Genomic DNA, 22,544 nt, shown 5'->3' on the forward strand with positions numbered 1-22,544 from the left:
ATGACAGTAAATATACGATCGAATTTAAAATAATAAAAAAAAATTAATATTATCATTAATTAAAAAAAATATATTATTATTGAAAATAACAATAAATTTTAAAATATTCTCAATGATTTAAAAATGAGAATAAAATAGAATATTAATTAAAAAATAATAAAAAATATTTTTAATTTAAAAAATAAAATAAAAATAACAAAAAAATTCATAATATTTACCGATGGATTAGTTAAAAAATTTTAAAAAAAATAAAAAATAAAATAAAATAAAATTTTAAAAATAATATTTAACGAATATTTTCCGTCGGTGTCCGGTAAATTTTTTTGTAGTGGTATTGATTATTTAGCTGCTGTTGGTTTCCAAGTTCGCAGCGACGTTTGGTCTCGCGTTCTCCGCCACCACCTCATCCATTGTCCACCTTAGACTTCACCTCCTTTAGATTGATCAATCTCTTCGTCCACCGTCCCTTCCACCATTATCACCAAATCCTCCTTGCTCAGCAGTCCGTAATTGTCTAAATCCATTAGCGCCACCACTGCCTCCTCGTCATCTCTGCGTCTATCGCCCCCACGGACCGTTGCAGTTCCATCGGACACACCTTTCGCTGGGCACCGTTGTAGCTCCGCCGGTCGCTAGAGAGAAGGAGAAGGAGAGTATATTGGAAAATTAATGGTAGGGAAAAAATTGTCTTCATACGAAAAAAATTGTTAATTTTTAAGTTTTTTTTTTTAGAACTTTTTATTTTTGTTATATGAAAATTGATAGTTTTGTATATTGACTCAATTAAATATGTATAGATAAATTTATATATAATTTTATATAACTGTAAGAATTTAAACTATAAATTATACTAAAGGTAGTTTTATATATTGACTCGATTAAATATGTGTAGATAAATTTATATAAAAGTGTAAGAATTTAAACTGTAAATTATACTAAAGGTATAACATTATTTCGCTGACATGACAATTATATGATTACTATATGTACATTACATATGTATTTTCACTAAATTCCGTTAATTAAAGATCAAAACGCCTGTTTAAATCAAGTTACGCCTGTTTAAATCAAGTTTTTCTTTTCACTGAACCCCATACACAATGCATTTATAAAAATGTTTCGAATCCTTAATTAATTTATATCCCTTAATGGAAATAGAAAATACTAATTAATAGTACGTACAAAAAGATGAGGATGATGATGATCAGCCCCTACATATATATTCCAACTTGTCAAAACTGGATTAAAATTGATAACTTTTTGTGGTGTAGCTTTCCGAAATAAATCAGAAATTAATAGAGTCCCTACGTGGCCAATGAATTATAGTAGCATAAGTTTTGGTCTCCATAATACATGGATATTTCAAGGTGAAGTCGGCTTCGTGTGAAATTAAACTTTCATCTTCCGCCTTTGGATTTTTTTCATCGTTTTGAACATAGGCCTTTCTATAGACCTTACCCCAAAGTTTATGGCTATAATTAATGAACATAAATGCACATCATAATATAAGAATACGAGAGAAAAGAAATTTAATTACTACTTTTTTTTCCCTTTCTCAAGACCGTTTCATCATATCGAGATTCGTCAAATAATACTACATTATATTTTAAGATTTGAGATGAAGGCAAATTTGGAGGGTGCTAAAAGGAAAAGGATTTAGGGGGGAGGGAGAGCTTCAACACCCTCAATTTTTTTTCTTTTAATTATTTTTTAAAAAAGCTTTTACTTATTATTTTGTCCGATTTTTTTAGCACCCATTTTCGTCAAAAAAAAAAGCTCTTCCAAACTATTTTCTTATGTACGCCTCCGATCGATCGAGATATACGTGCATCGTGCTCTGCTCTGTATATATATGTGTACTTGTGTGATCTATATATAACAATAATAATACAACTAATATATATACTCATTTCACTAATATGTTTTGTGTCTAGAAAACATATTTAATAATAATGGAATATTTTATCTATAATATATATACTCATTTAGAATGACATTAAATTGTGGAGTTTCTATTATATTTCTTGTTTGATTTCAGCATTACTATACAATAATATGAATCAAAGATCAAATAAAATATGGTACGTATATGACATATATACTGTTCGACAAATGATTACATATGGTTTTTCAGGCGTAAATTCTCTTAACATTGGAAACATCAAATTAACACGAAGGTACATCTTGATTAGTATAAGATTCTTACACGTCACTCATTTTAACGCAAAATACTTGAATTTAATTTTGAAGTGCGGATGCCATGCGGCCCATGCCTAACCGTTTTATCCTAATTAATTAATCAGTAATCACCGAGGTTAAATATTAATTTGTTAATTGAAACACCTAATTGAAATATTATAGATAAATGAGATAGAACAAAAAAAATTGACACTTTAAATGATCATAACTTATTCGTTTCAAATTCATTTTTTTTATAATATTTCTATTGAATTAAAAATCTTCTCATAATCTTTAATTTAACATCCATGTTGATATTTTATCAATAATCGAAGTTCACAATTTTTTGAAAACAATTAAATAGAAAAAGATGGTGGAAAAAAAACTTCTCTTTTTATATTTTATATAGATTTGTTGATAAATGATAGTTATGACCGATTTTGTTATAATCAATTTTATTTTAGGATAATTATTGTTGAAATAATAAATTTGATTGTGATATGCGAAGTGAGACATACAAATCGGATTAGATGGTCACATTCACTTAAATACCGTATTCAATTTAAATATTTCATTTAGAATTTTACTAAAATAATTAACATCCATATGTAGCTAATCTACTTTAGAGGATATTGTTGTTTGATATGACGAGCTGTTTAATTTAGCTCACGGCCGGATATCGTAATTTTGGATTCTATTTGATTATATAATAAATGGTGGTAGTATTTTTTAGCTCATGGATATTGTAATTTTGGGTTCTATTTGATTAAATGATACTGTTGTTTGAAAAGTATCCGATATAATTTTGATAAAGAAAACAGAGAATGCAATATTGAATTGAATTTGGTTGAGGACTTGAAGATAATAAAACATGGGAAGTTTGATCTTGTAGCCCTAGCATAGGGCCTTAGGCAATATATACCCTATAAACCTCTCTAATTAGTAACTATTGCGCTTATAAAGAGGGGCACGCCTCTTGACGACGTGGCCCCTTAAGTATATGCCACGTGTAAATTTTTATTAATACTACTTCGTAATTAATATTATTTGTGAATTCAAATTGGGGATTTCTTGATCTTTACGTGGAGTGGTCCCTAAAACAAATATTTGTGGATCAATTGGGAAGAAAAAGATAAGCTATTCATGAGGATCATAAGTTCATATATAACCATGGGGGGGGGGGGGGGGGGGTTGGCTCTTGTATCACATGCATTGCCAACCCATGACTATTGTTAGGTAGCTTTGATAATAATGTGCGGAAAGAGATTTAATAAATTTAATTTACCAACTTCTCTTTGAATCCAATGGTCAATATCATAGTTACACAAGTCTTCTAATCAAGTTTATCTCAAGATAATGCATACATATATATATATATATATATATATATATATATATATATATATATATATAGGGGCGCGCTCCAGTGAGACCCCCTATTTTTCGTGTAACATGAGTACAATGAATAAGACATATAATACTAATGAACAAAACGTATATCTAATGAACAAGACGTATATACTGATGAAAAATAAAAATTAAAAAATTCGTAATGAATAAGATATATATACTGATGAACAAGGCCATATATACTAATGAACAATGCAATATATACTGACGAATAACAAAATTTAAAATATTATGCTCCCTCCAGGATTCGAACCCTGTGAAAAAAAATCACCCTCCAGATACAATCTCAGCCATAAGATTGATAAAATAAACGCACCAAATCGTGTCTTAGATCTCACTAAAATTAGAGAGTCTCATTGGAGCGGCCCCCTATATATATAGTACAGGAGAGGATCATTTGAAACCCCTTGATATTAATTAAGTGTATACATTTAGGATCAATTCAGTTTTCCTTCTATATATACCGTGTTTTAGTATTTTATCAGAGTATGTACATGAAATTTCACGGAGTAAATAAAATATTAGTTTAAATATATAATAAAAAAATAAATAATAAAAGGGAAGCAGACTCAATCACCCAAATATGTGTGTGGTCAATCGATGAAAATGATTTATAAATTTGTGGCATATAATACCACACACACACACACACAAACACAAATTCAGTACACATACGCATATTATACGTATACCTACGCATATTATATGTATCCCTAGCGTTAGAGTGCGTTTGCTTTTTAGAGGGATAATATAATAAAATACTCTGGTGAATTATAAACGGACAGATATAGATTTAATCGGTGATTTGTTGTCGGATTACGAATTATACCTAGTGTTGTTTGGAAAAGCGAGAGAAATGCTAAGTTGTTGAAAGCACTAAAGTAAGACTGCAGTAGTATTGCTAGTGAAGATAGCGTCGATTACAAAGTTCGTATGCATGACTATTTATAGATTACACGCTGGGGTAAAATAGTAAATTCGTTGTTAAAACATGTACCTCGCGTGGTCGAGGGCATAATAGTAAATTCGCCCTTAGGCAGGAGATTTCTCCGCTCTTTTGATGATCTCTCTGAAGAAAGTCATTTCTCTGACAAAAGCCATTCTTCTGGCGAGGGTGATTCCTCAGACGGAAGCCACTTCTCTGGTGAAGACCGTTTCTCTGACGGGGCTCGTTCCTCTGACCAAGACCGTCCTTTATGCTCTGCACATATTACTCCTCATCATACTCTATGTATTTATCATTTAAAATGAAAACCACAATTTTTATATCTTATTTAGTTTTTAAATGATAATATATTTATCTATTTTTATAAGACGGTATAAAATTATATATTACTCGAAATTTTATATCGTTTGTTCGAATTTTTTATTATGTCAAAATAAAAAGGTATATAAAGTGATAAATATTGGAGCTTATCTTTTTTTATATCCAAAACAAACACACTCTTAGACTAAAATAAAATTTATTTTAAAATATAAATTATGAATTATTTTTTACTCTTATATCATGAAATTAAATTTAGAATAGATTCATTATTGTATTAAATGAATTTATATGGTCCTAATTTCGAATTATATAAGGGCAATTTTGGTTTTGAATTTATCACTTTTCACATCCAATTCTAATACTCATATAATTCATCAAATTTTATGATTTATAATCTTAATTTAAGATGAGTTTATAATCCAATCACGCATATCCGTGTATGCATATTATAATGACACGTCATGCAAATTAAAATCTTAACTTTTGTCTTCTTCTTCTTCTGTTTTTTTTTTTTAATTATTTTATCGTACTTAACTTTTGTCTTGTTAAACCATAGAAGAATTCTTCAATGTAACTTTTGATAAAAGTTCTGTACACTTTATACATGGGCATCAGTCTCCAATCTGAGGGCTTAATGATAATAACTCCAAATTTTTTAATTAAAATAGTAGATTTGCTCTTTTTCCTTTAATTTTGTTTGTTTATTCCAAACATTAAATACTAGTACTATTTTTGTAGAGAATGATTAAAAATTGATGTTAGATTTTCATGGATTACCAAAATACATGGCAATAATAAATAAAAGATGCAGATGTATCCCTAAGGTAGAGGTCCATAGAGCGTATATTATGGGTGAGCAAAAATCGAACCGAACCGCACTATTTTGGTGCGGTGCGGTGCGGTTCCGAAATTTAAAAATCGAAAATTTTCGGTTCGGTTTCAGTTTTTAAGATCGGGTGCGGTTTGCACCGAACCGAATATATTTTATTAAATATTTATATTATATAATATATATTTGTGGTGTTAAACTTTGAAACTTGAATTTGTGTTTTTGTGATGTTTTAATTCCTTGAAACTTGAAGACTAAGTATTGTTATGTTGTTGGGATTTGGCATTTGAAAATTTTGGTTAGTTTTTTGCGTGTTATTGTTTGATTTTGAGGGTTAAAACATTATTTTCCAGATTTTAATAGGGTTTTTTTTCGGAAAAAAAAAAGAGAGTATCAGTTCGGTCCAACCAACCAAAACCGACGGTTTTTATCAATTCGGTTTCGATTTGGTTGGACACCTCCCATTGGTGCAGTGCGGTCCACATTTTCAGCATCGGTTTGATTTTTGGTTTTTATTTTTTGGTGCGATTTTGCACTGAACCGAACCGATGCTCACCCCTAGCATATATCCCTCCATATTCGATATTGGATCAAATAATCCCTCGAAGTCCAAAAATTTAAGCAATTAAACCCGCGGGATTAACGTCTTTCGTCCGTTAAGTCTGGGTATCTGGTTGAATCGAGGAAGGTGTTTGACGAAATGCCTGAGAGGAATTTGGGTGACTTGGAATGTTTTGCTCATAGGGTTCGCTAAATGGGGTGAGATCGGGCTTGCAAGGGTTGTTTTTGACGCCTTGCCTGAGAAGAATGTGGTTTCTTGGACCAGGATGATCGACGAGAGAACTCGATCGTGTGAACCGGTTTCACGACGCCTTGCATTTAGTTTGGACAATGGTCGTGCACCAAGGGATCCGGCCCACAGAGGTGACGCAAAGAAAAGAGGACTGAACATGATGAATGTTCGTGTTGTAAATTGCCTCATCGATGCATACTCGAGAAGCGGGAGCATGTAAAGCACGTGGCGGGTGTTCGAGGAAGTCGATGATGAGAGCAAGAATTTGGTTTCTTTAGCTTCAATGATATTTGCATTTGCAATGCACGAAATGGCTGCAGAAGCTTCTGATTACTACAAGAAAATGGAAAACAAGGGCGCCACGCCCAACTCCATCACGTTTCTTAGCGTGATGAGCGCTTGCAGCCATTATGGATTGGTGATCGAGGGGCTCGAGTTCTACAGGAAAGTGGTGGATGATTATTAGATTGCGACTGGAATCAAGCACTACGAAGCTTTGATAGACATATTGGGGAGGGCGGAGAGATTGGAGGAAGCGGAAAAGATACCTAGAATCTGCATATATACATGCTCAGTCTGCACGTGAAGGTTGCAATGGAACCCACTTTGCCGATTCGTCGCCAGAGATGGCGGCGGACGAATCGGCATTTCTCTCAAGTATTTCGTCGAATACCTTCCTCGTTTCAACCAGATACCCAGAACTAACGGACAGAAGATGTCGTTAATCCCGTTGGTTTAGTTGCTTAAAATTTGGACTTCGGGGGCTATTTGATCCAATGTCGAGTATGGATGGGTATACGCTCTAAGGGCCTCTACCTTAGGGGTGCATCTGCACCTAAACCCATTAAACTATTATTAATTATGTTCATTCTGTTGAGATTTGTCGAAACTTAGTCGTGGATTTGAATCTACGTTTTAATACATAATAATATATTTGATTGTTCATTTTCAAATCGTAGTGAATGAACAATTAATTAATGCATACAAATTGGTGCTTGAGAAACAATTAATAGACAAAGTTTGGTGCTTAAGAAAGATGGAAAATGATGTATTCCACATTAAAAAAGTAATTTTCCAAAGCTATTTATAAATAAGTCTTATCTCTTTTAAAAAAGATAATCAAGTGTGTACCACTATTGTGCACCCTAATGAGACTTTTGTGTTAGTCATTTTATAGCTAGGTAGTTTTCGTAGTCCGAGTTGGGATCTACGCATATCACACTTGTAGTTTTCATAAATCGAGTAGGAGTCCGCGTACATCGCACTTGTTGCAATGAACTCTTTGAGACGCACTTAATTTGCACGTTCAAATCGCACAACCACCTGCTTGAACCATCTCGCATCCCTTCACCAACAGACACCTTCTAGCTATAAACTCAGGTCCCTAGGATGGTCGAACGTCTTCGAATTGGCTATCATATTTTTCGTATAGTTCAAGTCTTAGGGCAATGCTTAGTCCTGAATATCAAATAGTTTGTCAGAGCATCGAGCCGATGATGTGCATTAACTCGAGTTCGCCCCAAACCGTTGTATTTTGGAGGCAATTGTTGTCCAAACCACAAACACAATATAGCGGCCTCGATTCATTATGTATCTCTACTTTTACTTTTGTTAGTTGTATTTCGGTTCATTCTGTATGTCTACTTTTACTTTTATTTATGTAATTCTATTTTCTAAAGCATTGTATTAAATTATGTTTAATAACAAATGTACTACTACATCTAATTCAGATATCATATCAAAAGCAACAAAAAAAGTTTTGACTTCTCTTTACAAAATCATATCCTTTCCAAACTCTGTCAAATCAGATCATAAGAAATATAATTGTCAAACAACTTTATCATATTTATAGCAAAATTATCTCTAAAACTACATATCTTAATTTATATTCGAACAGGATCCACCGTCTCAGCAGAATTGAACATGCTGATGGTCCTAGCCTATTACTCGAATTCGTTTATTTATGGTACAACGCTAGCTATACATCTTTAGATATATATATATATGTCGAAAAATCGATGCATATTCGCAACATCTTCTATAACATATAGTATAATTTTCAAGGAAAGTCAACCAGTGAAATCATCATATGAGGAATCGACAATGCTTTAAGTTTAAACATTCATTTATTTACTCTTTACAAAAATCTATTTTCGATTCAATTCAACCGAATTAACAAACTCAAATAGCTTGACTCAAAATTTAATTAAATTCACTTATAGGCAAAATTAAAGGCTTGAATATTATAGCTAGTAAGTTAATTAATATTCAGAAATTGGAATTTCGTACGCCGAAAGGTGAAGGAAGTTCACAGGTTTCCCTCTTCGTAGTCGGAGAGGGATAAATAAGGAAATAAACACGGATTTATTTACCATATTCATTGGCAAGAATTTCGTGACACTGTGCTGTCCAAAAATCCTTGCTGTCCTTCTACTACTTTCTTTCTTCACACAATTGCATGTCTCATTCTTCCCACACTTTTTGTGACACCCCTAATTATGGACTATTTCTAATCGGCCATTCAATACTTCCGCATGCAAATTGCAAACCCGACGGCTTAAAATTTTGGGGGAAAAAAATATACTGTACTACTTATGATTAATATATTGACTTATTGGATATATGTTGGAGGTGCGCCAAACCAAACCTAGCTACTGATTAACTTCTAGATTGATGTGAATTTACATGCACGTGAACTTTATGAAAAACAATAATAGTTTGTATTGTAGGATGCAATTTATCTCCTATATTAATTAATGGAAAGTTGGCGTGCAAATTTGTATTTTACTCGTAGCACTCATTTAATTTGGTTTTTATTGTGGGGCTGCAGCTAAATTATAAAAAATTCAGCAAATTGATACACTCCCTTTCGCTGGCCATGGATTTATTGTAGTGCTTTCCGTTTATTAAATGTAGTTATTTGAAGTCGCCATCTCTACCGTCGGCCTAATAAATATGTCTATAATTGCAATTTGAAGATTGATTTATTTTATCTCCTCACTTATGTAAAGACCAACTCAAATTACTCAAATAATTAACCAGTCGCTTTTTGTTAAGAATTACATATATATTTAATACAAGAAAATTAAAAAACAGTAGTATATAAAATCCTAGCCACATGTAAATGAAAAAAAAATGCTCCAAAGTGAGAAGTCTGCATTTAGCAACGACTAATTAACATCAAATTACAGTTGTTAAGCAAATTAAAATGAAACACTATGTGAAAAAAAAGGCGGAGCATCAGCAGTAGAGTGATCCAACTTTTTGGAAACCCTAGTAGAAGATAAGTTTCTGAAATTAAAAAAACTTCAGATGCTCATATAACGCTTCCATTTTCCTGCTAATATTAATTAAATCTCTGATATCAATATGCAAATCATACTCAAGAAATTAAACATATAAATAATATTTTTTCATGAGTAATTAAAATATCGGTGGCAGTTCCATAGCTCCTTCAACTTGAGCTGCGCTCTCATCCAGCAACCATTTCTCAAGAAACGACAATGGCGGATTGCCGTCGATCTTGGCCTTCTGCTCGTGCTCGAAACACGCCTTATCATGATCAATCAATCCGCTGCTCTCCGATCCCTTCTGGCTAGAATCACACGACGACTTGTGATGATGATGATGATCAAACACCAACATCCCTTCCAATTCATGATCAGACGGCATCACGTGCTCCATCTTCTGCGGCCTGTAGCACTGGATCAGTGAAGCGGAAGCATCGCTGTTTTCGAAATTTGGGATTATTTTCCCGAAATTGCCGTAAAATTTATTATCATGATTACTAATTCCGTTTATCTGGTTGGTGTTGGGTTGGAGAGGAGATGATCGCATCCATCCTTCTAGAAGCCTCGAGATGTTTTCTGCGCTGGAAGCGTACACCGATGAATTCTCCCCGATTCTGAGGCTGGATTCATTCTTGCTGCTTTCGCCGTAACTCTTGGACGCGAACTGATGAAACGCCGTGGGATCGCCTGCCATTTGAGGCTCCAAACCGGATTGGAACTTCTTGAGCTTCTTCTTCAAGTGCGTGTTCCAGTAGTTCTTGATGTCGTTGTCTGTTCTCTGCGGCAGATACGTAGCTATGGCGGCCCATCTAATCATCAATTCATCAATATCAATATATACACATAGCTAGTATTACAAAACTGATGAAATTTTTTCCAATCAAATTTGAGAAAATATTACTTGTTTCCTAATAAAGCTTGTAGATGGATTATCATCCCTTCTTCATGAGGGGTGAAATTGCCCCTCTTGATCCCTGGTCTTAGGTAGTTCGTCCACCTCAGCCTGCAGCTCTTGCTGCACCTCAACAATCCTAATCAAACAAATTAAACAAAGAAATTAAAATCATATCGTAGAAGATGAAATAGATTATACAAAAAATATAATTATACCGGTATTCGTAGGCACGGCTCTCCAATTACCGGGACCATGTTCTTGAATATAGGAGACCAAAATTATATCTTCTTCGGGAGTCCATGGACCTTTCTTGATGCCAACTTTGTCACAGCATGGAGGCCTTCCCATTTTGTCGTTGCGCAGACGGGGGAGGTGGGGGTGGGGGTGGGGGTGGAGGGCCTCCTTAAGATGACATGAACATAAGTGAAGTGTTGAAGGTGATATATATGATAAGGTGCCAAGAAAAAAAGGGCATTGCTGTGTTGCTCTACCTGGCCATTGCTGTGTCCCTTTTAAATGTTGAGGGAAAAAGGAAATGAAGTGAAGTCAATGTGGCATCATAATTTATTGGGGAAATTTTTTTGCACATATTTTTGGGATCACGTGGTGGCACGGCACCTCTTTTATTTTGCTGTTGACCTAAATTAAAAACTTTGCATGTGGTTTTAATTTTGCAAGCTTGATTATTATGTCCATAATTGATGAACATTTATATCTTTCTTTTTCATTTTTTTTTTCTTTTTTCTAGATTAAAACAGTGGAGTACCTTAGTGTTAGTGTGAGTGTACTCTCTCTCTCTCTCTTGGATCTTGAGTAGGCAAAGCGGCCCCCCACCACAACCCTAGATATTGTATGTAATCTATCCTAGTATCTAGTGTTGTTGACTGATCTGTATATTATGGCCGTTAATGGCGGTTGTTGAACTTCAACATGCGAGTATGGGCTTTTACTAATTAGTTTTAGCCCATTCATACCGACAGCTATTGGGCTATCCGGCCCAACTATAAATGCCCATTATATTTTAGGATTAATTACATGTTGTAATACAAATTTTGTTAAACTCGACCTTTTTAACCTGCCATAAAAAAACACTCTTCATATTAGGTGAAATTAAAACTGACGTGGTTGCTAGAAAAATATATGTGAATTAATTAAGCGACAATCTTAAATATCGTTGTAATATGTGTACAAATCAATCAAAATTTAAAAACATATTATAAACCCGAAGATCAATCAAAGTGATGCTCTCTCCGTCCCATTACAAATGTCTTACATTACTTTTGGCACATAGATTAAAAAATGTGTAGAAAGTAGATAAAATAAGTTGGTGAAAATTATTTAAAAATTAAATATAGAGAAATAATATATATTGCCAAAAAAGATATGAGACATTTGTAATGGGACGGGAGGGAATATTATTCATGCAAATATATACCTTTAATTTTAGGGATATTGGCTCATAAATATACCAACTTTGGACCAATATGATTTTTAATATGAATTTTAAAAAGTGTAAAAAAAATACACCAACTTCAAGAATTCTATTTACTTTCATAGATACAACTTCGAGACGAACCAAAATAAATAGCTTATAATTTAATATAATCTGGTCATTCGAATTCGTGTTAATATTACTACAATTCGATTTGTCCAAATCAACATTTCAACATACTATGTAAGCTTTAATTTGGCCGAAAATAAAATTCGTATTAAAGATTTTACAATCAATAAATTAGTGTATTTTGTGACATTTTTTAAAATTTATGTTAAAAATCAGAATAGGTCCAAAATTAACGTATTTACATGCTAATAACCCTTAATATTATAGCGATGCATACTTTAATATTAATACTAAGATTTACCTTAATTTCAAGAACTATGCAATGACACAATTATTTATGGCCAAACGATTAACCAGTGTATTGGCAAGTTGTCCCCGTCATTTTCGTGGCTTTCATTGTATTTTTTTAATTTTTTTTAGGGCGTGGCTTTCATTGTAGAATGATGTGGTTTTGGTAAGAATTTTGAACGTTGTGATCCTTTTACTCGGTAACACTCCCCAATTTCAAACTCTACAAAACCCTATTCATGAGAAAAAGGAAAGATATATCATGATATGTTTTTGTCTTAATTTTGTAGATATTGTAGATACAATTGAATGTTATCACTTTACCCAAACAATTTTTCTTTCAAACTCTATAAATTCCTAGTAGTGTCTTCTCGATAGAATCCCGCTGCGTAAATTTACATCTAATTGATATTATAACTTCTACTAATCCGTTACGAGTTTTTTGTGAAAACTATTGTATAATTTGTATGTCTATTTATTAATTTAACTTCGATAAAATTAATCTCCGCAAAAATTTTATGATGTGAGGTGCACATGTATAGTATAGGAAGTCTCTCGTGCAAACATTCTGAAAATTTTTGCGTATATAGTACTATATAAGTTCAAATTAATGTTAAGGATTCTAGATCTACCCTATCAAAACTGGGAGTAGTAAAGCATTCCAAGTCGAATCAAAATTGTGTGTAGTAAATATTATACTGAACTTCCAGTCCTTGTACAATTTGATGGGTTGACCAAATCGTTTAAACCCCAGCCATTTAATTCATTGTAACTGTTAATCAGGCTAAAAATGCCCATTAATTATTAAATCATCATGTTTTATTAAAGGAAAATTGCATATTAAATCTCTATCTTTTAAGCATTTCTTTTTTGACGCTTCTATCTTTTGAATTTTTAATATAAATTTCAATTTTTGCACTTTTATTGAAAGTTAATTAAACAATGAATAGAATGGAGAGATATACATAATTTTTTCATAAAAAAGAAGTGGATTAAACTAGTGTATCATACATCCAACAACAATATCAAGAAAAATTATCAAATCAGTACCAAAAACCCAAATCAACACCTCCTGCCAAAACTCAGCACCGCAAAATTAATCGGAGTTAGCCAATATTTCAATTTTGCTAAAGAGGAAGAATAATTATCTGATTCCTCCGATCATGGCGGAGGGCAAGGAGGATTCTGAAGTCAAACATCCTCACCAACCTCTACCTGTAAGCTTTCATGTCGATTTTACTGTTTAAATCCCGATCTTCATAGTGGAAACTCTATCTACAGCTCTAATTCATCTATCTTTAGCTAGGAAGTATTGCTCTAATTAGGTTCAGGAATATCTATTTATCTAATTTTCAAATTGGATGTAGTTTCTAGAGGTGTTGTGCAAGAGTTCCGGCAAAATTAGGCGTTTTGCTGCCGGAACTGAAGCGCGTTTCGCGGTTAATTTGATAAACAAGAAGCTGCTTTCTAACGACGGCGGTGGAGGAAATTTTTTGCTGGCAACACACATTGATGCAGTTAAAGACGGGGAAGAAGAGCCTGTTAGCTTTGGTCCTACTTCTCTGCTTGTGGATTATGGGTCGGATTGGAAGCTGCAAACTGTGGTTGAATCTAATGGTGAATGTTTTTTCTGATCTTATCCAATTCTAGGATTTCTTGAATATTTACCTTGGTGTTTGTATGGAGTAGATATTAGTAGTATTTGGAACCAGAATTTGCTTGTATTGATTTCTGTTTGTGTGAATGATTTGTCATGCTAATGTCTCATTTTTATGTTTCTTTTGACAGGTGATAAAGGAGAGGTCCTACATTGACAGGGAAAGAGTGCCGAAAGCTTATGCTCATGTATGAGGTTTTTCGGTTGTTGATTTTTCGAATTTGTGATTGAGGAGTATGTATGTGTTTTATTCAGAAATAGCGGTAACGTGGCTTTGAATGTGGTGTTTCTTAGGTCATTCTATTCATGATATGTGGTTTTTAGAAATAAGTTGAGTCCTTTTATGATCAATTTCGAGTTTTACATGCACTTGTTTGATATTATGACATTTGTTAGTACATAGAGATCACATATGCTTAGGAGATGGCTATCTAAGTAAATGGTGGTTTTGCTTCTTATGAGGGACGTAGTTGTGAATGCGTGATATTCCTGATAATGTAATTATGTTACAGGCAGGGGCGGGGCTGGGGGGAGCTTAAGCACCACACCCGTAGCCAATTTTTATTTAGCCTTATAATTTCATATATTATTGGATAACTTTTGTCTTTAGCACCTTTTGTAGCTGAAACTTTTCTGTTTTAGTTCCCCCGAAGCTATGTTTCTGCATCCACCTTTGGCTATAGGTATCATGGCAAGATAAAAGAATTGGATGCTTTTAGAATTGTAATCCTTTATCCTTGTATGAAGAGTTTGATGAGCATTTTTCATGAGATTATTAAACTATGAGTTGTTTGTTATCTGAGAAAGTTAGTTATATACCAATCATCCTCGGTGATGCTCTAAGGAGCCTAAACATGAAACACAAACTATAACAGCTATTGCAGAACATTGTTATGCTTTTGTTGACTATAAACATTTCCAGACACAAGTCTAATGTTGGTACCCTGCTTTTGCAGGGCGTCGATGGTTCACATCCGACTATGGAGAGACGGTCGTCGCCCATCAGTTTACTGTACATCGGGAAGATATTGTTAGCCTTTCTTCTCTTATTCGTGATTGGTGCTGTATTCACTTTGTTTCTGGAAAACCTTCCTCAAATCATCTTGTACATCAACTCTTCAATATGATTAGAAACTCAACTCAAATCTAAGTCCCTTTTCATATAGTTATTTTTATTTCTTATATGATTATATCATGTACTTATACTTGTCTAGATAAACAGTCGGTGTACCATCTATAATTTATTTTCTTGAGGTTGGGTTGCTACTTGCTAGGTTTGATGAGATAAAAGATCTGATGTGTTTGATGATTAGAGTTTGTATATTTAGATATATATATATATCATGAAGTCAAATCCTACGGGAAGAATCAAATTGCATTCCTATAAAACATACAATATTTCATTTCGTTAATTAATCTAAATCGGAATGCATAAATTATAAAGCGAGGTTAAATTATTATTTCATATTCATACTTAATAAATGTCAATAGAAAGAAAAAGTTCACAATAAAAAGATGAAAGATATGGGATATTAATTGGTAATCATGCATGTTACATTCTGAAATGTTAAGAATTTAATAAAAATTATAAAGTATATAAAGGAATGTTTATTTTGCTATAAATTTAATTAGTGGCTATTATAATTTATAAAAGGCGTCAAAAATGAAGTTTAGGTATGAACTTTTAGCAATTTTGATTTTTCATATTATGTAACCCTATTTATTATTATTATTATTATTATTATTATTATTATTATTATTATTATTATTATTATTATTATTAAATAAAGAAATTTAAAAGTCTCGTCACAGGGAACTCGAACCCAAGACCTTTGGTATTGAGTAATAACCCTTTACCGTTTGATCAACACATTGCATTGATGGATTAAATAATAAAATTATATCATAATATATTATATTTTATGAATTAGTAACATTAAAATAAAAAATATAAAGGAATTACTATAATTGTGAGAATAATGTGTCGATCGATTACGCAATGAAATCATAATATAGCCATATAAGGTATTATAATATGATGAATTGGTGAACTTGAAATAATAAAAATATAAATTAAAAATGAATGAATGACTATAATGGTGAAAATAATGTCATAGATATATTTAAGAACTCGAATAATTAATGTCATACGCTGACACATCGATCGATTACTAAATCAAATTATACAATAGGACATCATGTTACAATAAATTAGTGAACTTGAAAAAACAAAATAGGAAGGGATAGCTAAAATATTTAGAATAATATCATAGTTAACTACTTTCTTTGATTATTTCATAAAACTATATGTTAATAAGTAAATAAGAAGTAACAAATTAGTTAACATAAAATTTATTAAACATAAATGTATGACTATAGTTGTGGGAATAATGTCATACGTTGAGCACATCAATCGATAACTCAATGAAAATAAACAATAGGACAATATATTATAATAAATTAGTTAACTCGAAATAACAAATTAAAATTTTTTTAAAAATAAATATAATTATGAAATAATATCTTACGTTGAGAACATCAATCAATTACTCAATAAAATTATACCATAATAAATTTAATGAACTCAAAATTTAAAATATAACATATGAAGGAATTACTATAGTTTTGAAAATAAATTAATAAAAATAACAAAAATAAAAAATATAACACAAATGAAAAAGAAAATGGAAAGGAAAAACAAAACAAAACAAAAAGTGTACTATTGTACTATAGTACACTAGTACGCCATCCGTGCGATACACGACTAACATAACAATAACCGACATATTTAAATGAATAAGTATAAATATTAAATAAAATAAAAAATATAAATAAATGCAAATTATGTTTTAAAATAAATAAAATAATTCATATAATGAAAATTAACATTACACGTACATTATTATTATTATTATTATTATTATTATTATTATTATTATTATTATTATTATTATTATTATTTAATTAAACTACGATTTTATATAAAAAGAAAAGAAAAAACCTAAAAAAAACCCTTGAAAGCACAAGAAAAGCAGACTAAGGGTCGAGTCTCATTAAAACCTTCTTACAGAAAACCCAAAGGGAAAAACCGTAAAAAGGAAAAAGAGTAATCGTCTACAAGACGAAAAAGAAAGAAGGAAAGAGCGGAAGAGAAAGTTTTCGGAACTCCGGCCTAACCATCGTCCCCAAATAATCCCGGCTCTCACCCTACGAAAACAATAACCCAAACAGCTCGGAAGGCAAAAAGGCCGGTGAGACACCGTCGCCAAAAGTCTGCCAACCTCAAACGAACCCAAACCAAAAGAAGGGAAGCTACACGGCCGGTTATACGCCGTCTCCGTAAGCACCCCCACAACCCACAACCCAACCAAACCCCACGAAGAAACATAAATCACAAGAAAGCAGAAAGGGTAGCTACCCGGCCGGTTATACGCCGTCGCCATAAGCACCCCACCGCCGAAAAACCAAGCCAAAGGAAGTCGGCTCAACAGCCTCAACCCAACTAAACTCCACGAAGGATTAACAAACTAGAGGCAAAAGTTTCGGCCGGTGAAAAGCCGTCGCCAGAAACTAACCATCCTCAAACGCACAAACCGAAGAGACGGTGTAAGCAGCAAGGGTAGCTACACGGCCGGTTATATGCCATCGCCGCAAACACCCCCACTGCCTAATAATAATAATTAATTATTATTATTATACATCAGAATAAATAAATAAATATTTTCGTACACAAACATAAATAAAAAGTTGTAAGAAGAGAGAAAATAAAATATATTAAAATTTTCATAATTTATTCATTTTAAATTCATTTTGATGATTTTTTATATCTTATTAAATAATTTGTCACAAACTTAAATTTAAGATGCATATTCTTCATTAACCAAATTTGATGATCTTTAAAAAAGAATTAAATTATATAAAAAAATAGAGATAAAAATATATTTAAATAAATGGGAGAAGAGAAAGAAAAAAATAGAGAAAAATTGGAGGAAAAAAAACTCTTCTTTTATATATATATATATTATATAGATTATATAGTTTGTACAATTAAATATTGGAAGAATATTGTGACATTGTTTAAAGGATATTTTTTAAAAATAAATCGTAGTATTATCTTATCCATGAATTTTATTGTTTAAAACAAATATTAGTAGATAGGATAATGATTAATGAAAATATTTGTATTTTAAATAAAAGAATTAATAAAACCGTTTAACATTATTTCTAAAACAAAGTGACATCTTGATTAGTGGCCATGCATATCAATATTTTGTTTCCAAAATTGTGTTGCAGTAATAAAAGGAAAAAAATTCTTTAGAAAATTTTCAATATAAATTAAGGGTAATTTAGTAATAAAAATAATTTAAATTAGGTAATAAACTTTTCGTCAGTCTAGATTGACGAAAGTTAATAAAACTTGCAGATAATAGAGGAAGTAATTGAAGATGATTCATTTTGAAGCGAAAATTCCACCTGTCCTAGTTTGATTTATTGAGAGAAAGTAGAGTAACCCAATCTGCTGAAATCCATTATGAGCCAATAAACTGAGGCCAAATTGTCACGTGCCAGTCCTGTAGGATCAGATCAAAACTCAATCCTCGCGAGGAGAAATCCAACTCCTACTTCACCTTCACCTTCACCTCCATTTCCACGCATCTCACGGCGGCGCCGCCATGCTTCCAGCGGCGACATCATGCCGGACCTCCATGTGCATCTCTCCGAATCCCGAACCGCAAAACATCCTCCTAAGAAGCGCCAAACCCAAAACTCTCCTCCAAACACACCCTCTCTACCAAACGACCCACACCAACATCTCCTTCCAATTCAAGGAGAAAATCCTCTGCCTCGAGATCATGGGTGTTGACTCCGGCCGCGCCCTGTCCGTGAACCCCGCTCTCCATACCGCCTCCCTCCACGCCATCCACGCCATCGTCACTTTCCTCCAGTCCAAGGGCATCCACCTCAAGGATTTGGGCAGAATCTTCGGTATGTGCCCTACCATCCTCACCTCCGACATCAAATCCGATCTCGCTCCGGTTTTCAACTTCCTCTCCCACGATCTCGGAGTTTCCGATTACAATTTCAGAAAAGTGATCAACAAGTGCCCGAGGCTCCTGGTTTCGAGCGTCAGAGATCAATTGAAGCCGGCTCTGTTTTATCTCCAGAGATTAGGGTTCAAGGATCTGCACGCGCTAGCTTATCAAGACCCGATTCTGCTGGTCTCCAGCGTCGAGAACACGCTCATCCCCAAGCTTAATTACTTTGTGAGCTTGGGATTTTCCAAGAGGGATGCCGTGGAGATGGTTCTGAGATGTCCGGCGCTCTTCACGTTCAGTATTGAGAACAATTTCAAGCCGAAATTGGAGTATTTTACCAAGGAGATGGAGGGAAAATTGGAGGAATTGAAGGAGTTTCCACAGTATTTTGCCTTCAGTTTGGAGAATAGGATTAAGCCTCGGCATATGGAGGTTGTACGTTGTGGAGTGAAGGTTGCACTGCCGCTTATGCTCAAGGCCAATGATGAAGCATTCAGGGACCTGTTGATGAGGAAACAAGCTGTGATAAAATAAAGCACTGAAATAGGCCTCCTCTTTTTATTTTTTTCTATTTATGTACTATATGTTGTTGGCATTGTAAATCCATCATCTGTGTAAATTCATTTTTGTCTATATCTTTTTCCTTTTCCCTTTGGAGAAAGATTTCCGTATGCGATTCCATAATCTTGATCCTTTTTCATATTTTTACGATCAAACGTTTATAATGATTTTATAGGTTATATAATATTTATTCACATTTTAAGAAAATTACATGCTAAAAGCCTAAAAGAATTGAAGAAAACAAAACTTAAATGGGCAACTGTACATAGGATAAAAGTTCGATCGTCAAGTTCCACCCGAGAAAAAAAAAAACTCTTAAATTGCTAGTTATAAGATACTCCTATATCTCATCCCAATTTGAAATAAAGGTTTCGACGAATAACAAAACAATACTATGGTAGGAAAATATATTAGAAAAATTAAGTCAAGAATACGTTGATTTGGTCCATTTCGACGGTTTCATATGTTCGAATATCATATTATTCGTCTTTAGTAATCGCGCATCTAAAAAAAATCATAGTATATTTAAAATCCTTGGATCGAAAAGACATTTTATTTGGTTTCAAATTGTTTCAGATCATAGTAATTTCGACCAACATAGACATATATTCATTAAAAATGAAAACAATTTAGGGTGAGAGATGTATGGTAAGAAACAAATTCAGTAACGTACATGAGGAAATCTAGTATCCAGCCCTTTTTTTTTAAGTATCCTAACTTTACTAAGATTTATATCGACGCTTGTAAATTCAGAAATACACATTTCTTGCAATTCAAGAGCTCTACTAATTAAATACAATAACTTGTTTCAACCACCTCGACCGACATATCCGTCAGACTATACTCGTATCCAGATTCTGGGAGCCCATATAGATAGAGGAGGCATATGTATGTAATGATCGGCTGTGACTTCCCTCATTATGAGGAGTTCAAAAGGAAACTATTTTAATCAGTCGCTTACCATTGAGGTATGTTTCAACCTTGTACTTCTAACTCCGCATCCACTTGAATGTCCCCTAGTGTTCTCAAGATCGTGCAACGGATGGTATTTCACCGAAGCCAGCTCTTCTTCAGCTGCGCGGCACCTCTTTTTCTCAACTCGCTGCAATAGGACACGAAGCAGCGAAATCATTGAATGTTGTACACCAGCATCCAATATTTATTGTCTGCTATAAGGAAGCTTACTATCTTACAATGGCATTATCAAACGCTGCAATCTGTTGCTTGCAAAGGCTAAGCTCCATCTCGAGAGCATTGATCCGAACATCAACAGGCACATTGGTCTGTTGAACCATCTCCCTTTGTCTGCTCCGAATAATTTCTGGCTGCCAAACATTCACTGCAACAGAAGCTTGCCTGAGAACATCACAATTCCAAGATTTGCTTAAAGGACAAAGAGGGCCAAACTCGAGAAACTAACTACTACGAGGCCATGTACATATCAAATTATCCCAAGATTCACCATGCAATTTGGAAAAGCAGCATCCTTATCGACTCAGAAAATCAATTTATGAACAGTTTCCAATCCTATGAGTCAAACCACTTCTAACAAACTCCTCAACATTTACCTCTTCATGCATCATATTGCTATCTCATGATCTACAAACTAAAAGCACCTCAATTCTTATCAACAAAGTGAGTGTCAAATAGCTCTAATTCATCAACACAAGCACGAAAAGAACAAAAATGGCATCTGCAACTCATACCATCTCCGCAAATAAGAACTTCATTACCTTATCCTACGCAGATTGAACAGCTCAGCAACTGCCTTACTCATCTTCTTTTTCTCCTCCAAGGACTGGAGCTTTATCTCCCCAATTTTCCTCAAACGCTCAGCTATTTCACTCTCGATTCTAAGAATAGCTCTTCTGTGTGCTAGCCGCTTTTTTTCTCTATCCTTCTCATACCTGTCATAGATTTTGCAACCAATCAATTGAAACTTTTTGATACCATCCGTAAAAGACCAGATTACTCAACAAAACTATCTTTCCAATTCCAGTTATTTTCTCAATCGTCTTAATAATCTAAGCCAAAAATTCCGTCTTTCATTCTAATCGAAAAAGTTAATAGTTTCTTTCCGAATTCATGTATTTCATCAATCATCTAGATATACCTAAACCAAAAACGCGGATTTTTTTTCTTAATCGAAAACTAATGGTTGAATAACTTCACCAATATAAAGGCTAAAAATTACCCCAAATCAATACCTAATTTGGTAGAGGTACTTGGCCATGCTGCTGGAATTTGAAGACGAGGTGTAACTGTTATCTCGGGTACCGATTTTCCTATCACCGTCGCCCGAATTTGAATTGTTTTTCGTAGAAGGGAAATCGGAAAGAAGAAGATGCGACCAGAGAGAATCTTCGGCGGCGAGTCGCCGAAGCCGGCGGCAGGTGATGGAGAGGCAGCACAGATTCTTGTAATCTAGAGTTTTGGTTTGAATACCAATCTCCATTATGCTTCTCCACAGCTCGTCCGGTAGCACCGACATTTTTGTTGTAGCTCCAGAATTCCCTTCGTCACCTCACCGGTCACTCGCTTAGCTTCAGACATATGATTAATGATCATGAATCATGATTGCTCGATTGGGCCGTTCACGAGTGGATCAGCCCTAATAAGAACAAGTGGGCCGTCAACTCTCAAAAATCTTCACGTGCTTGTTTAATTTAAGACTGGATTAGGATCTTTCTGACTTGCATGTCACTTTGATTAACTAATTACCTCTCCTATTATATATAGTGAATATTGTTATTTTAGAAAGAAAAAACTAAAACAGAGA

General features: G+C 33.5%; 3 protein-coding genes across 5 annotated transcripts; 1 reads left to right on the top strand and 2 right to left on the bottom strand.

The window, feature by feature from the left end:
- Positions 1–9,613: 9,613 nt before the first annotated feature.
- LOC131004568 (transcription factor MYB60) lies at positions 9,614–11,338 on the bottom strand. The gene is made up of 3 exons (XM_057931280.1): positions 10,878–11,338; positions 10,669–10,798; positions 9,614–10,576 (listed from the first exon to the last, which is right to left on the bottom strand). Exons 1-3 carry the CDS (start codon positions 11,008–11,010, stop codon positions 9,901–9,903), a joined length of 939 nt encoding a protein of 312 aa, XP_057787263.1. The 5' UTR covers positions 11,011–11,338; the 3' UTR covers positions 9,614–9,900.
- Positions 11,339–13,476: 2,138 nt separating this feature from the next.
- LOC131004758 (uncharacterized) lies at positions 13,477–15,421 on the top strand. 3 transcript variants are annotated; one of them, XM_057931530.1, is made up of 4 exons: positions 13,477–13,728; positions 13,879–14,128; positions 14,300–14,356; positions 15,125–15,143. In XM_057931530.1, the coding sequence occupies exons 1-3, from the start codon at positions 13,675–13,677 to the stop codon at positions 14,323–14,325; spliced, it is 330 nt and encodes a 109-aa protein (XP_057787513.1). In that variant the 5' UTR covers positions 13,477–13,674; the 3' UTR covers positions 14,326–14,356; positions 15,125–15,143. The 3 variants fall into 3 exon arrangements, with proteins under 3 accessions (XP_057787513.1, XP_057787505.1, XP_057787497.1); XM_057931522.1 differs by lacking the exon at positions 15,125–15,143 and having other exon boundaries at positions 14,300–14,517; XM_057931514.1 differs by lacking the exon at positions 13,477–13,728 and having other exon boundaries at positions 13,877–14,128; positions 15,125–15,421.
- A 3,319-nt stretch (positions 15,422–18,740) lies between these two features.
- Positions 18,741–22,410, bottom strand: LOC131004515 (F-box protein SKIP24). Its single transcript, XM_057931220.1, has 5 exons — positions 21,973–22,410; positions 21,499–21,672; positions 20,959–21,121; positions 20,727–20,867; positions 18,741–19,705 (listed from the first exon to the last, which is right to left on the bottom strand). The coding sequence occupies exons 1-5, from the start codon at positions 22,254–22,256 to the stop codon at positions 19,361–19,363; spliced, it is 1,107 nt and encodes a 368-aa protein (XP_057787203.1). The 5' UTR covers positions 22,257–22,410; the 3' UTR covers positions 18,741–19,360.
- Positions 22,411–22,544: the final 134 nt, after the last annotated feature.

Source organism: Salvia miltiorrhiza, chromosome 1 (genome assembly GCF_028751815.1).
Source record: "Salvia miltiorrhiza cultivar Shanhuang (shh) chromosome 1, IMPLAD_Smil_shh, whole genome shotgun sequence".
In the NCBI taxonomy this organism is placed as follows: domain Eukaryota; kingdom Viridiplantae; phylum Streptophyta; class Magnoliopsida; order Lamiales; family Lamiaceae; genus Salvia; species Salvia miltiorrhiza.

Bases quoted from the DNA above. Each gene is read 5' to 3' on its own strand.
- LOC131004568 (XM_057931280.1), bottom strand. From the start codon at position 11,010: ATGGGAAGGCCTCCATGCTGTGACAAAGTTGGCATCAAGAAAGGTCCA. The intron at 10,799-10,877 runs GTATAATTATAT...TTGTTTGATTAG, and splicing joins AGCCGTGCCTACGAATACCG to GATTGTTGAGGTGCAGCAAG. The intron at 10,577-10,668 runs GTAATATTTTCT...ATTGATGATTAG, and splicing joins CAAGCTTTATTAGGAAACAA to ATGGGCCGCCATAGCTACGT.
- LOC131004758 (XM_057931514.1), top strand. From the start codon at position 14,024: ATGCAGTTAAAGACGGGGAAGAAGAGCCTGTTAGCTTTGGTCCTACTT. The intron at 14,129-14,299 runs GTGAATGTTTTT...TTCTTTTGACAG, and splicing joins AACTGTGGTTGAATCTAATG to GTGATAAAGGAGAGGTCCTA. The intron at 14,357-15,124 runs GTATGAGGTTTT...CTGCTTTTGCAG, and splicing joins TGCCGAAAGCTTATGCTCAT to GGCGTCGATGGTTCACATCC.
- LOC131004515 (XM_057931220.1), bottom strand. From the start codon at position 22,256: ATGTCGGTGCTACCGGACGAGCTGTGGAGAAGCATAATGGAGATTGGT. The intron at 21,122-21,498 runs GTAATGAAGTTC...TGATGTTCTCAG, and splicing joins TTCAATCTGCGTAGGATAAG to GCAAGCTTCTGTTGCAGTGA. The intron at 19,706-20,726 runs GTAAGCGACTGA...CCTCATCAACAG, and splicing joins GGTTGAAACATACCTCAATG to GTCCCTGAATGCTTCATCAT.